This window comes from Xiphophorus hellerii, chromosome 20, assembly GCF_003331165.1.
Source record: "Xiphophorus hellerii strain 12219 chromosome 20, Xiphophorus_hellerii-4.1, whole genome shotgun sequence".
Taxonomy (NCBI): Eukaryota; Metazoa; Chordata; class Actinopteri; order Cyprinodontiformes; family Poeciliidae; genus Xiphophorus; species Xiphophorus hellerii.
The window spans coordinates 14778158-14790646 of record NC_045691.1 but is presented as its reverse complement, the minus strand read 5'-3'; the positions used below and the strand labels follow the sequence as shown (position 1 = coordinate 14790646).

At 37.2% G+C, this 12489-nt stretch overlaps 1 protein-coding gene across 1 annotated transcript in view; it reads right to left on the bottom strand.

Moving 5' to 3' along the window:
• Positions 1-12489, bottom strand: part of cacna2d2a (calcium channel, voltage-dependent, alpha 2/delta subunit 2a) — a 223473-nt gene that overhangs the window by 12666 nt on the left and 198318 nt on the right. The window contains 12 exon segments of the mRNA XM_032550637.1: positions 407-559; positions 650-721; positions 822-869; positions 969-1060; positions 1201-1299; positions 1395-1498; positions 1658-1720; positions 1830-1920; positions 3755-3852; positions 5532-5592; positions 8122-8136; positions 9234-9310. Of these exon segments, the coding sequence (XP_032406528.1) occupies positions 407-559; positions 650-721; positions 822-869; positions 969-1060; positions 1201-1299; positions 1395-1498; positions 1658-1720; positions 1830-1920; positions 3755-3852; positions 5532-5592; positions 8122-8136; positions 9234-9310 (973 nt within the window).

Genomic DNA, 12489 nt, shown 5'->3' with positions numbered 1-12489 from the left:
TAGTTTACTAGAAGAAAAAATGTTTTGGGGGAGAGTTGTTAGGAAATGCCATAATTTTGTTGGGATATTGGAAAAGGTACTCAGGATTTTGAATACTTTTTCTGGATCACATAAAAGTAACTCAAAAACTTGCAAAGCTCTAGCAAAATGAACTCAGTCTCTTGAAACGCTGTCCAGCATTTTGAAAAATCCTTTGCGTAATCTTATAAAAATAACTCTGGATCCTACTAAACCTTTGGAAAAGTAAGGAAATATCCCAATGAACCTTGGAGGTTTTCTAATTTTTAAAAAAGAAAATGGGATAGTTGCAAAAATAACTATCAGTGTTGCTAAACTTTGCTGGAATCTTAAAAAACAAACTTGGATTTTGTAAAAGTACCTGGTATGTTTGGAACCGTGTTCTTACCACAAACACTCCTCGCCTTGCTGCTCCAGCTTCACTGTTTTGGACTCGTTCACACACAGACTGATAATCAAACGACTGCTTGCGCTTGTAAAAGGAATTGTTGTACAGAGCGTACATCAAGTTTGGGTCAACGACACCAAGAAATTTGCCCACCTGCAACTGATACAAAGCTCTGCTCAGCACTTGATGATGATTAGAGTAAATCTGTGATGTCTGAAAAATACATCTTATTTTTAATTAAACCTCGCTCCAGTCATCCTTCTGATTTGACATGATTAGGAAACCGCCGTCATCAATTAAGTAGCACAGGAGATCCTGCAAAAAGACACATGGCAACAGGAGTTTGAAGATTATTCAGGAGAGAAACAGAATATTAAAATACATTTAAATTTGTACGGCTAGCGTAAATACTCACATCACTATTAGCTTCACAGTCCATCTCACAACCTCTGTTTGGTCCACACTGTCATGGAGGAAAACACAATTTGGTGCAGGAATTGAAACTCTCATCAAAATAATTCTTTTTCTATTAAATTAACATTTAAAACATTATACTTTATACCGTATTTGAGCCTTGACGGCTGTCCGTATGGTTGCTGGCAAGAATCTTGAATTTATCGGTCCATGCTTCCAGGTCTAACTTTACTCCAAGAACTGAGAAAAACGGAGTAATAAAAGCATTAAAAATTATATTTAATGCATAAAATAACAGAAGAGAAGTTACATACCTCCCCTTTATCTTGATCTGAATCATTTTCCCTACCATTTGTAATGAAGTTTTTCTGTTTGCTCACCTGCAGGTTTGACCGTCTTCCCGCCTACTGTGATATCCAGAGCCGTGCTGACCAAAATTCCCACTGTGTCGTTTTCTGGGTTCAACAGATCGGCCCCAGCTGCATGAGACACACACACACACAAATCAAGACACATGAAGGGGGTCGGAGGTTCAAGCTGTGGTTTAGTTACGCAACCAAAGAGGATCATTCACCTGATCGATACGGTGCTGTGAAGATGTAACCCTTGTTGTCAAGGCTACGGCGGTAGTAGCTGGCATTAAACGGCTCTGGGTCTTCCTCCCAGGTTTCTGCAGCTCTAAGATTTAAAAGTAGCAAATATCTGCTGTTCAAGCTCCCTCCTCGACCTTATGTAACATCCTAACTTATCATCCAAAAATAGAACCGAGTGAGAAATGTAAGATCTAAAGAAAGAGCTGCAGTCAAGACACACAGCAGTGATGAAATCTGCTCTTACTTGTTTGGAAAGACTCTTGTTATGCCTCCATCTGTTGCAGCAAACACAGCCAGGAAGCCGTATCTAAATGTCAGGATTGAGGAAAAACAAACAGGCAGGACTCAGATCTACAACTTCCCCACTGGTGATGTTTGAGAATAAACTTCAATCAAAGCAGCTTGGTGCTACTCACGTATTTAAGTCTTTATTCTTCCACACTTTATCGACCAGCTGCCGGATGATGCCAGTGTCAAGAATCAGATTGTGAAGGAGCAAACTGTCACCTGGATGAAAATTTAAGAAACACAGAGAGGATGGTGGAGTAGTACTGAGATTGAAACAAATTTTATTACTACCTTGTCTTGCTTTTGTAGTCAAAGCAACATTAGCTACACGAGTTTCTGTGCATTTAAAAAGAATAAAGTTGCTTTCATTTTGTGTGCAACAAAAATAAAAAGTCCAGCAAAGCATTTGTTAACTGGATCCCTTCAGAAACAGAGCTTCGTTCGGGGTTTGATTGTAAAATCCGCATCGCTGAACAATTTCACAACCATTACTCAAAGATGAATCTGTGATGCATTTGTTAGAGACTATTTTCATCTGCAGATTAAAACATTTAAAGCACTGCAGCATTTCTGGCAGCAGGATAGTGGATATGGGATTTACTCAAAATAAACTCAACAAAAAGGGAAAAAAACACAAGGAAAGGACACTTTATCAGTGGAAAATGAGGAGCAGACAGGAACTGCTGCAGAATGTTGCACTTAGATTATCTGGGCTACATTTATTTTCTTAATCAGATTAATTTAGAGATTTTTCCTTCAATATGCAGGGCTCCAGACTAATGTTTCTGCACTGGTTGTTCTGGTACACCAAACAGTACCAAATACATAATATTTTTGTTATTTCATGTGCATTTTGACAGAAAAGTAGTATTGCAGGCTACAAAGATGAGTAGTAGTCGTAGTAATTACATTTTTTGCTTCTGCTGCTCCACAACAGATTATATCTTGTTTATGTCTGAAAAAGGTTTGTCTAAAGAATTAGAGCTTGTGTTGCATTTAGAAAAAATATGAAGTCAGAAAAAGTTATTATCTTCTAAATTTGTGTATCTTCAGCGTATTCTGTCTGAATGTGCTATTATTTAAGACGGTGGAGGTAAAATCAGTGTAAAGCGACTCCTTTACAAGGGTTTTCTGTGTCGATTTCACTGCTGGCAAAAATTACAGAGTCCAACAACTGAATCAGTAAAATGAATTTATTAGATGAAACATACAGCTCTGGAAAAACTTAAGAGACCGCTTAAAATTATCATTTCTCTGATTTTACTCTTTTTAGGTTTATATTTGAGTAAAATGAACATTGTTCTTTTATTCTATGAACTACTGACAACATGTCTCTGAATTCCAAGCAAAAATGTACTATTTATTTGCAGAACATGAGAAATGGTCAAAAATAATGAAAAAGATGCAGTGCTTTCAGACCTCAAATAACGCAAAGAAAGCAAGTTATTTTTAAGTAAGAAAGAACAAAACTAATGTTTTAACTCAGGAAGAGTTCAGAAACCAATATTAGATGGAATAACCAGGAGGTTTTCAATGGGGTTCAGAGCAGTGGTCTCTTCAGTTTTTACAGAGCTGTATGTGAGGAGTGGATCGCAGTCACAGACACAAACACAAATCACACATTGCTCAGCATTTAAACCTTCTCAAGTCATATTTTTTGACATCTTTAGGGCTTATTTTGGACACTTGACACAGGTTGTTTCTCATCTGAGCTTCTGAGATGTTCCTTTTGATAAAATATGGCCACCTGACTGCTGCAGGCAATAAAATGTGTTATTGTTTCGGTAGTAATCTGGAGCACAAACATGATGACTATGATGCAGCTGCTTCACTGGGCAGACAAACCAAATCATTATGATGACAGCACCCAGCAAAACAGTAACTAATTTAGCATTAGCTACAGCTGGGCCGTGATATGTATTGCTGCTTCTAAGAGACATCAAATGTTGGGAAACCAATAAGAAAACGGTTGTTTTTGACAAATATTTATTTGCTTGTGCAACCAAATTGCTTGAACTCTGGAGTCCAGGCTTGTAATAGGAATAAAACTTACATTGCTTGGAGTCTGGAGTCACCTTCTCCATCAGGGCAATGAAGTTGAGCAGGAACTCGGTGTTGTTGTTGGAAAGTTCGAGATCATTGCAGTACTCCCTGAGAAAAAGGCAAAGGACTCAAATGTGGCAAAGTAAAAGAAAACAAAAAAAAGCAACAATGTTGTCATTGCCATCAACACTGACTCTCTTAGATGTTTCTCATTGAAAGACACACAAAACAGGGTGGGGGAAGCATGAGTCCACACTCACGCTGAGTGTTGCTAAAGTGAGTGGCATGCTCAGGTTCACAAAAATACTTCCACAAAGGACGGGACAGCGAGGCAAAGCATGAGAATAACTAAACTTAGTTTGGACTTTCTTAAAATGTGGGTTTTGGAAGAGAGGTTATGAGAAGTTTGTATTTTATTTTCTCAGGTTGTGGAAAGGCCAGTCCGACTGGGAAACGCTCCTAAAAGCTTTGAAACAGTTTAAACGACTAGTAATTAAGTTAGCATATTTTTTCTTTTAAATTAGAAGCTAGTTTGCCTAGTAAACAATCTAACTTCATTGAAGATCACATTGTTCTGCCATCCTTTATCAGTAATGTTCCAGGTAAAACTTTATTAAAAATAAGATGTAAAAAAAAAATAGAGTCTCTTTATTACATATATTTTTTAAATTCTTTTTGTGGGCTCTAGTGTCCCTTATTTTTTGAAAGTAGGCTGACAGGAAAGGGAAATATGAATGAAACATGGAGCTAGCAGTGAAATATTTAAAGTCTACATGGTGTCTTGTTCTTTCTTTTATGAATTTAGGCTAAATAGCTAACTCTATTTTTTTAAATAATTAAAAAGAAATTTAAGATATAGTTAGACAAAAATGGTTTCTACTGGGCACTAAATGATCAACAAAATCTATTAATTGTGGCTTAAGTCTACAAAACAAAAAGTAAAGAAATATATAAGAAATAATGGTTGATTACGCCCAGTGGCCAGCACATATACTTTTAAATGTTTCTTCAATTATAGTAGATTATCCACACAATCAGTGTGAGGCAATCTGCACTGGATTAAAGAGATTGGAAAAAATATTTAATTAAGCTAGAGTTATTTTACTTCTCTTTCTCGACAGTAGGGGTCACTGCTGATTTATCCGGGTCACATAAGTAATAGCAGCAGAAGAAGAACCTCAAATGAATTTCAAACTTCCTTAGCTTTTATTTTTCCTTTAAACAGATTGGATTTTAGTGATTCAAACATTTAAAACTAATGTATCTGCTCTGCTCAAAGTTGTTTCAATTATTTTTATACCAGATTATTTTACATCATATTATCATTCTGGCCAGCTATGCCAGATTCATAAACTCTCCAAAAGACCCCACTTCAAAAACTCCAAACTCAGCAAAAAAAGGTACAAGGATTTTTTTTAAACAGAGAACAACACATGCATTTTCCCCTTTTTGGTTAAACCAACGATATTTGCTTCATAAAAATAGTCTTTCCTGAATAGAATCACAACCTAATGGCTTCATGTTGTATTTTTGCAATGCAAACATGCAGGATCACACAACAGCACCATGCAAACATCCAACACGCTTTTGTAGTTAATATTTCAAGAATTTAAAAGTATGGAACGACAGTTGTGACAGTAATTTATGATCCAATTCAAAAGTTGTAGGCTCCATTACGTACATAACAATAAGACGAACTAACAAATATAAAAACTACATAAAGTGACTGAAACACGGTGAAAAACTGATGACCACCAACGACAGCAAGCATTCATACAAAGGGCTACCTGGGAGCAATGAATACATGTCCTTCAGACTCAAAACTGTTTGGCAGCAGAGATTCAAAATCTGCAACAGAAAGGGGAGATTATCCAGGAAGAGCAGTGGGCAGAGCAGCGGGGAGTAAACTGGGTAAACAGCAGCTGTTCTTCAGAGGTGCAGGGACGCAGAAGGGACTTTACCATAGCAACAGTGAGGTATCATGAGAACACCAGCGTTAGCCAATATGGTGCCTAAAACACAACCTGACTCGATGCATCACCACTTTTTACTTCCACAAGCACTCACATATTCTGTTTGATTGTTGCTTTGCCAACAAAGACCCTTTTTTTCTTTCTGATTAGGTTTGATTTCAGTCTGATTTTTTTTTAATAATTTTTTTTCAGACATCTGAGAACTGACTTTATCAGGCGTGATGTGTCAAGAAGCGAGTTCTCAGACAGATTGTGCATAATGAGTGCTTTTAGATCAGGCAGGCATCAACATGGCCAACTATTTGCAGGGGGAGAGGAGGTGGGTGAAGGTCCTAATGGAAGTGGTCACCCCTCAGACCGACAGGGGGAGAGGACTCAGAGAGACACTTAATCGGGGGAAATGCATCACATTGTGAAAGGCATGATGTGGGGCAACTTGGGTTGATCCATCTGGAGCAAAACAGCAAGAAGAAATGCCACTGAACCCTCAGAAGAGTCCCATATTTTCTAATCGACTCAGAACCAGAAGAGAAATTTAACGCGTGCTTAGACGAAATAGAGTGCCCAGGTAGTTTTCCGCCCACAATGCCATGCACATCCGGGGTCAGGTTTACAGAGGAAGCAGTGGGCCGTGCCCCTGGCGGTCTGAGGGGTGAGGAGGGAGGGGAAACAAGCCGATGGAGACGAGGAGTACAGAGGGACAACATTTAGGAGTCAGGTGAGAAACCTGACAGCATGGGGAGACCTGAGAGGCCAGGATGGAGCTCAGCCCTGTGGCGTTAGTCTGCACTACTGCACTGTTTCCAGCTAAAGGCAGACAAACTACGGCAGCCAAGCTGTTACAAGTCTATCAAATTTGGTCAAAGTACGTCTATACCACAGGTGTCAATAGCTGCGTTTCCATTAACAATAAAACTGTGCACATCGAAATTACGAAAATAAATTTGCTAAATAGAAACACACCAGTTTTGAAAAACTCACATTTTTTGTAGAACAGTATTTTGTAAAACTGCAGTAGAAACACTTTTTTGTGCATCATACGAGTCACATGGTCAACAGCCTGACGTTGCTACTGGTGAAAACGACGCAGGAAGACGACAGGAAGTAGTAAAAGGATGATGGTTTGTCTTTTTCGGACAATGTGCGGGTCACAGCATCGCTGCAGTTCATAAAACGTGTCATTTTAACATGTTGAATCCATAACTCTTCTGTAAAATCACCGACAACAATTTCCCCAAAACATCACATAAGTAGCTCCAATGCCTGAAGAAGACGTCGACGTCTCCTCTGATTATTAGCGCCATGACTAAATTACAAACATAGTCTGATGTAGCTGTTAAAATTCGTTGCTGCTATGATTTTTAATAATTGCCTGAATAAACTTATTCTTGTGTTTTTAGTTTAATTTCTTATCTAGCAGAAACACTGAATTAAAGAAATTGTGTTGTTTCGACTTTAGCTGAATAAAAACAAAGATTTGCGCACATTTGTAATGGAAACGCGGCTAATGAAACTTTATGACTTTATAATCTGAAGTTTCTTGTCTTATTAGAAAAATATGACAATGTTTTACAATTATAAAAAATATGTGTTTACCTTCCAGGTTAAAAGACTCACACATGCATCACTTTATGTTGGTTTAACTCATAACATTCCAATAAAAACACTATACATTTTGGCTATAATGTGACAAAATGTGGAAAAGTTCAAGAACTATGCATAATTTTGCAAAGCAGTAAATAAATGTGTGATTGTGCAGATTTGGCACTGGAAAAAAAATTATATTTAAATCTAATACCTGAATGCTAGTGTAAAATGAACTAGTTACACTGTAGAAAGAAGATGAAAAGAGAGAGACTGAAGTTAATTAGAGGGGAAAATAGAGAGATTATGGTGAGGTGAAAGAAACAGAGCCAGAGAAGGGACAGCTTCTCTGAAACTGTCTACCAAAGAAAAAGGGATTGATGTGGGAGTGGGGACAGAAGACAAATTTAAACAGAAAACATTAACGTCTATCATCCGTGGGTGCTGTTGCTTTGCTTTTCCCCCCAAATATATATCTATATATATATAGATATATAGATATATATTTAAGGTTCCTGGAGCAGCAGATATGTGAGAGAGAGAGTGAGGCTGAGGACCGGAGGAGTCATTGTGGGATCTGAGCTGCAGCAAGAGGGTCAAGAGGAGAAGGGATTAACGAAGGAAGAGAGGAGGGGAAAAGGAAGAAAGAAAGGTTGGAAGGGCTGAAGGCATGGTTGGCAGGGACAAAGGCAAGCAGGCTGGGACAGGTGAGAGGAGGGAGGAGAGGAAGGTTTAGGACAAGGGGTGAGGTAAGGAGGAGGAAGCGGTAGGGATTAGGAAGTAAAGGTAGGGAATGTGGACCGATATGGAGTATACTTGCCCTTGATGTATGAGACTGTGTGGATCCATCAGAGAAGGAGTGAGCAAGAAAAGAAACAGAGGATCGGGTAGGAAGGGGAGGGGGGAATCACAGACAATATTTTATTCAATAACTGTTTGAATAAAAATATTGTTTTCTTGAAAGAAAAGAAACCAATTCAAGTCAAACCAGACAACAGAGAGAAATAAATGAAGAACAAACATTCTTTCTGCAAGACCAAACAAAGAAAAACAACGACATCCTGGGCAAAGAACGCCAGGAAAGCCACTTAACACAAATTGTGAGAAATAACCATGGCAGAACAAAAGAGAAAAAATAATAATAATTAAAAAACACCAGGAAAAGAGAGGAGAATCAGGGTCTGGACAAAGAAAGAATGAAAGACACAAAATGTGTCCCAAATCAGACCCAGAAAAAAACAAACTCCCACAGTTGAAAAGCCATAGTTCCAGGCCATGTGGGAGTTTAGCAATCGAATGATTCCAAAGCTGATCAACATCTCACACCATCCAAAAGAAGAGGAAATAAATTCCCACACATGACAGAAAAAAAAAGAAAAATCATAAAAATAATCATAAGGAGTGAAAAGCATGCATTTTTTCACAGCTTTCTGGTCAGAAACATCCAATAATTTAAAACACAGACGCTTCAGAATCATTACTATGGTGGAGAAGAGGCGAGAGCATTTGGTAAAACAAAAAATAATAGCACAAAGGTCACCATTATTTTCACCTGAGGAGTACAGTAAAACCACAGCTTTCACCTTTCTGTCTGTTCAGTTATTTTTTTCTTCAGCCAGTGTGAAGAAAAAACATCACCATTTTACAGCACAGCATGAAGACAGGAGGGAGCGGGGGGAGCGGAGGAGGAGGAGTCGAGGGACTCGGGAACCGAATGATCCTGCCTATCAGAGAGCATAGAGAAGGGGGAGAGGGAAGCTGAGGGGCCGGGGCAGACCAATCCCCTCGGACACTCCATATGATGATGTTGGAAACCCGCAACAAATGACTGAATTCGAGTGTAAGGTCACATCAGAAAGAGAGAGAGCAGAGAAAAGAGGAGGAGGACAGACTGAGGGGAGAAGGACGCTGGGTCTGACCCAAAGTACTTACACTGCACCTGAAGGATCTGGTCACTTAGGTTGGCCTTGACATGGTTCTCACTATATGTGGGCAGTACCAACCCTAAACTGAGTTGGGAAAGATAAGGAACAACGTAAGCAGACATAAAAATACAGCTTTGGAGAAAATGAGGAACCCACTGCACTGAGAACCTCCTGATTTTTCCATCTAATATTGGTTTCTGATCTCTTCCTGAGTTAAAACATTAGTATTGTTGTTCCTAAATGAATATCAACTTGTTTTCTTTACATTATTTGAGGTCTGAAAGCTACTGCATCTTTTTCCTTATTTTGACCATTTCTCATTTTCTGCTAATAAATACTAAATTTTTGCTTGGAATTTCAGAGACATGTTGTCAGTAGTTCATAGGAATAAAAGAACAAAGTTCATTTTACTCAAACATATATCTATACAAAGTAAAATCAGAGAAACTGATCATTTTAAGTGGTCTCTTAATATTTTCCAGAGCTGTATTTCACATTTTCGAAGTTTATTGAATGCTCCAATGAATACACCTTCATTCTACTTTCAGATTCTTGCTTAATTCATTGCATTCAACAATGTGCTAATAGTAGCTCTAATAGTATTAACAACAATAATAATGATAACTGGGGCGCACCAATTGCAGTTTTCTTCCCTATTGTCGATTATTGATCGTTAAAAAGCCTGACCTGCCCGATTCTGATTGTGACCAATACCAGTTTTTTTGTCTGAAATTTCGCTAAATTTAGCAAGAAAGTAGCAGGAGAATATTGTCAACTGAAAACATGCAGAAATGACCTGGAGGGTCGGTCTATCAGTGAAACCTCTGTCACTGTAAGCAGAAGAGGTCAGTGGGCTTATTTTTTGATATATGTATGTAGACATGTATATATAGATATTGGGGTGAGGTAGATAAGATCGACTTCACATATAAGTATCAGCAGAGCACCAATCTCCTAAAATAAAAGCAAATCGGCTGGCCGATAAATTTGTGCACCGCTAATTATTAATGAGGCTAACATTGCTGTGTAACAACAACAACATAATACATCAAGACAGTTTCTCATATTCATTGTAGACTATTTCTTTATACTAAAGTTTGAATAGTCTAATGTTTGGACTTTGCTTTAATGCCACAATCAGATTCTTCCATAGTTTCACACCACAGACTGAAACGCAAAAACTTATTTTCCTGGTTCTGATCTCCAAGCTTTTAATTTGCATTTCCCTCTGGGATTATGAAGTCCTTCTTCTTTTGAAAACAATTTTTGAATATTTTCTGGTAACTGTTCACTTTTAAATAAGATGCACACCGTTTGTAAATTCACCATTTCAGTAATAATTTAGAGTTTATAAATACTGGATTTGTGTGATCCAGGTAGCCAACCTTATTGATAATTTAGCGAAGAATGTGCAGTGCTTTCTGTTTATTTAATATAAAAATACTCTTTGATATTTTATTTTGTACCTGTATACGTATTTCACAGAAAAGATATTTTAGGATCATTCCTGCGACGTATGTGGATGTTTTAATTGAAAAACATCACTCAGTTGTGCAGAGCTTTAGATGTTCTCCATCTTTGATTTGCTGTAATTTCCTAAAAGCAGGAAAGCCTTTTTCTCTTTGTGCGACAGAAGCATTTGATGTGCCACATTTTCAAACAGACCCTATAATCCACTGAATGTGCTATGATTTCCTTTTTTACATAAAAGCAAATCTAATTTAGCACATCTGTGCAGTGACAACCTTGCAGACCCCCTGTGATCTCCAACAACCCCATTAGTGATGTCTAAGGATGGGAATAGTGTAAGCGCTTCGAGTTTCACTTCACATTAACTAATTTTCCCCAAATTAAAAGTGAAGCTAACTTGGTCCTCATCAAACTGTTCATTAAACCCGGATGTTTTGGTAAAATAAAGAGGTCATTTGAATTTTTGGGTATAAAAATACCAAAATGAAAACATTTAATCTATTTTAAGAGACACAAAATCATCAAAAAAAACCTCCCAAAAACAAAACAGCACTGTCCATCAGAAACAGCCCGAATCCAAGTACAACTTTAACACTTTCTAATGTCATCAATAAGGCCAACTTGTAAACTGATGGAGGAGAATAATAAGATCCAGGCTAATGGTTCGGCCTTTATTGCATCAGTCTTGCATTTGCACATTCAAGAGAAACAAGGTACTCATCCCCCCAATGCATAAAGCTCATCTATCCCTCCGTATCACCAATAAGCTTTAAGAAACTACAATTGAATAGCCGAAGATTAATGCTAGCTTATCTTTGGCCCTGGTTCTCACGATTGAATACTTTTCAAACCAAAATTCATTTTTAAACTAAACATGAAATGTTCAAAAGGTTCACTGATCCTTTTCTAGTCTTTGTGTGACTCTATTTTACTTTGAAATGTGAATTAATTAGGAGATGCATAAAACTCAAGCTTTCCAACAAAGTGTTTTATGCATCTTTGCACTTTAAAACGCTGCATTTAAATGACGCTCACACATTTGTAAGCATTTCTAGTCTACTATTGATTTATACAGCAAGAAAAGGTATACAAATAGGCTTAAAATTTTAGTTTGCCTTTCTTGTAAATAATTGTCTTTGCCATAAATTGAATTAACACATTTTATAAATCATAGTTAAAAATATTAAGGTTATACAAACACACACACTGCTTGCATTTGGCTTAAAAGACAGAATGAGGAAAGAAAAGCACAATTAACAACTAATGTATGGTTTATTTATAAAGTGGTGAATAAAAAATAAAAAGGTGAATTAATATTATTTTGTTGTTGATCTTAAGGCAGAATAATATTTTCCCCTTAGGATTCTTTTGAAGGTTTTTATTTCAATACATTTTTCTTACTTTTTACTTTAATGACGCCAACAACAAATTCAGTTTCAAAATTCAGTTCTAGTAATTTTTCAGGAATCAACAGGTGATTGATAACTATGTTCATTTATGAAGAGACTTCATTTCTCAGATTTTTGTTCAAATAAAATATCATGGAAGAAATCCAGAATATTTTACTCAATGTCAGCAAACCAAAGACTTTTGCTGCAATAGCAGCAACTCTTTGTCCTGACGCACTTTGACCAAATTCATGTGAGGTCTTACAGAGTTAGTATAAAAATATACATATTTATGTTATAAATGGATTCTGCCTAATCTATCAATGTGTTGCAGAACTAAAGAATATATGGAATTTAAAGCAAATACTTCAGCAAAGGGCATTGCTTTTTAAATTTAAAAATGTA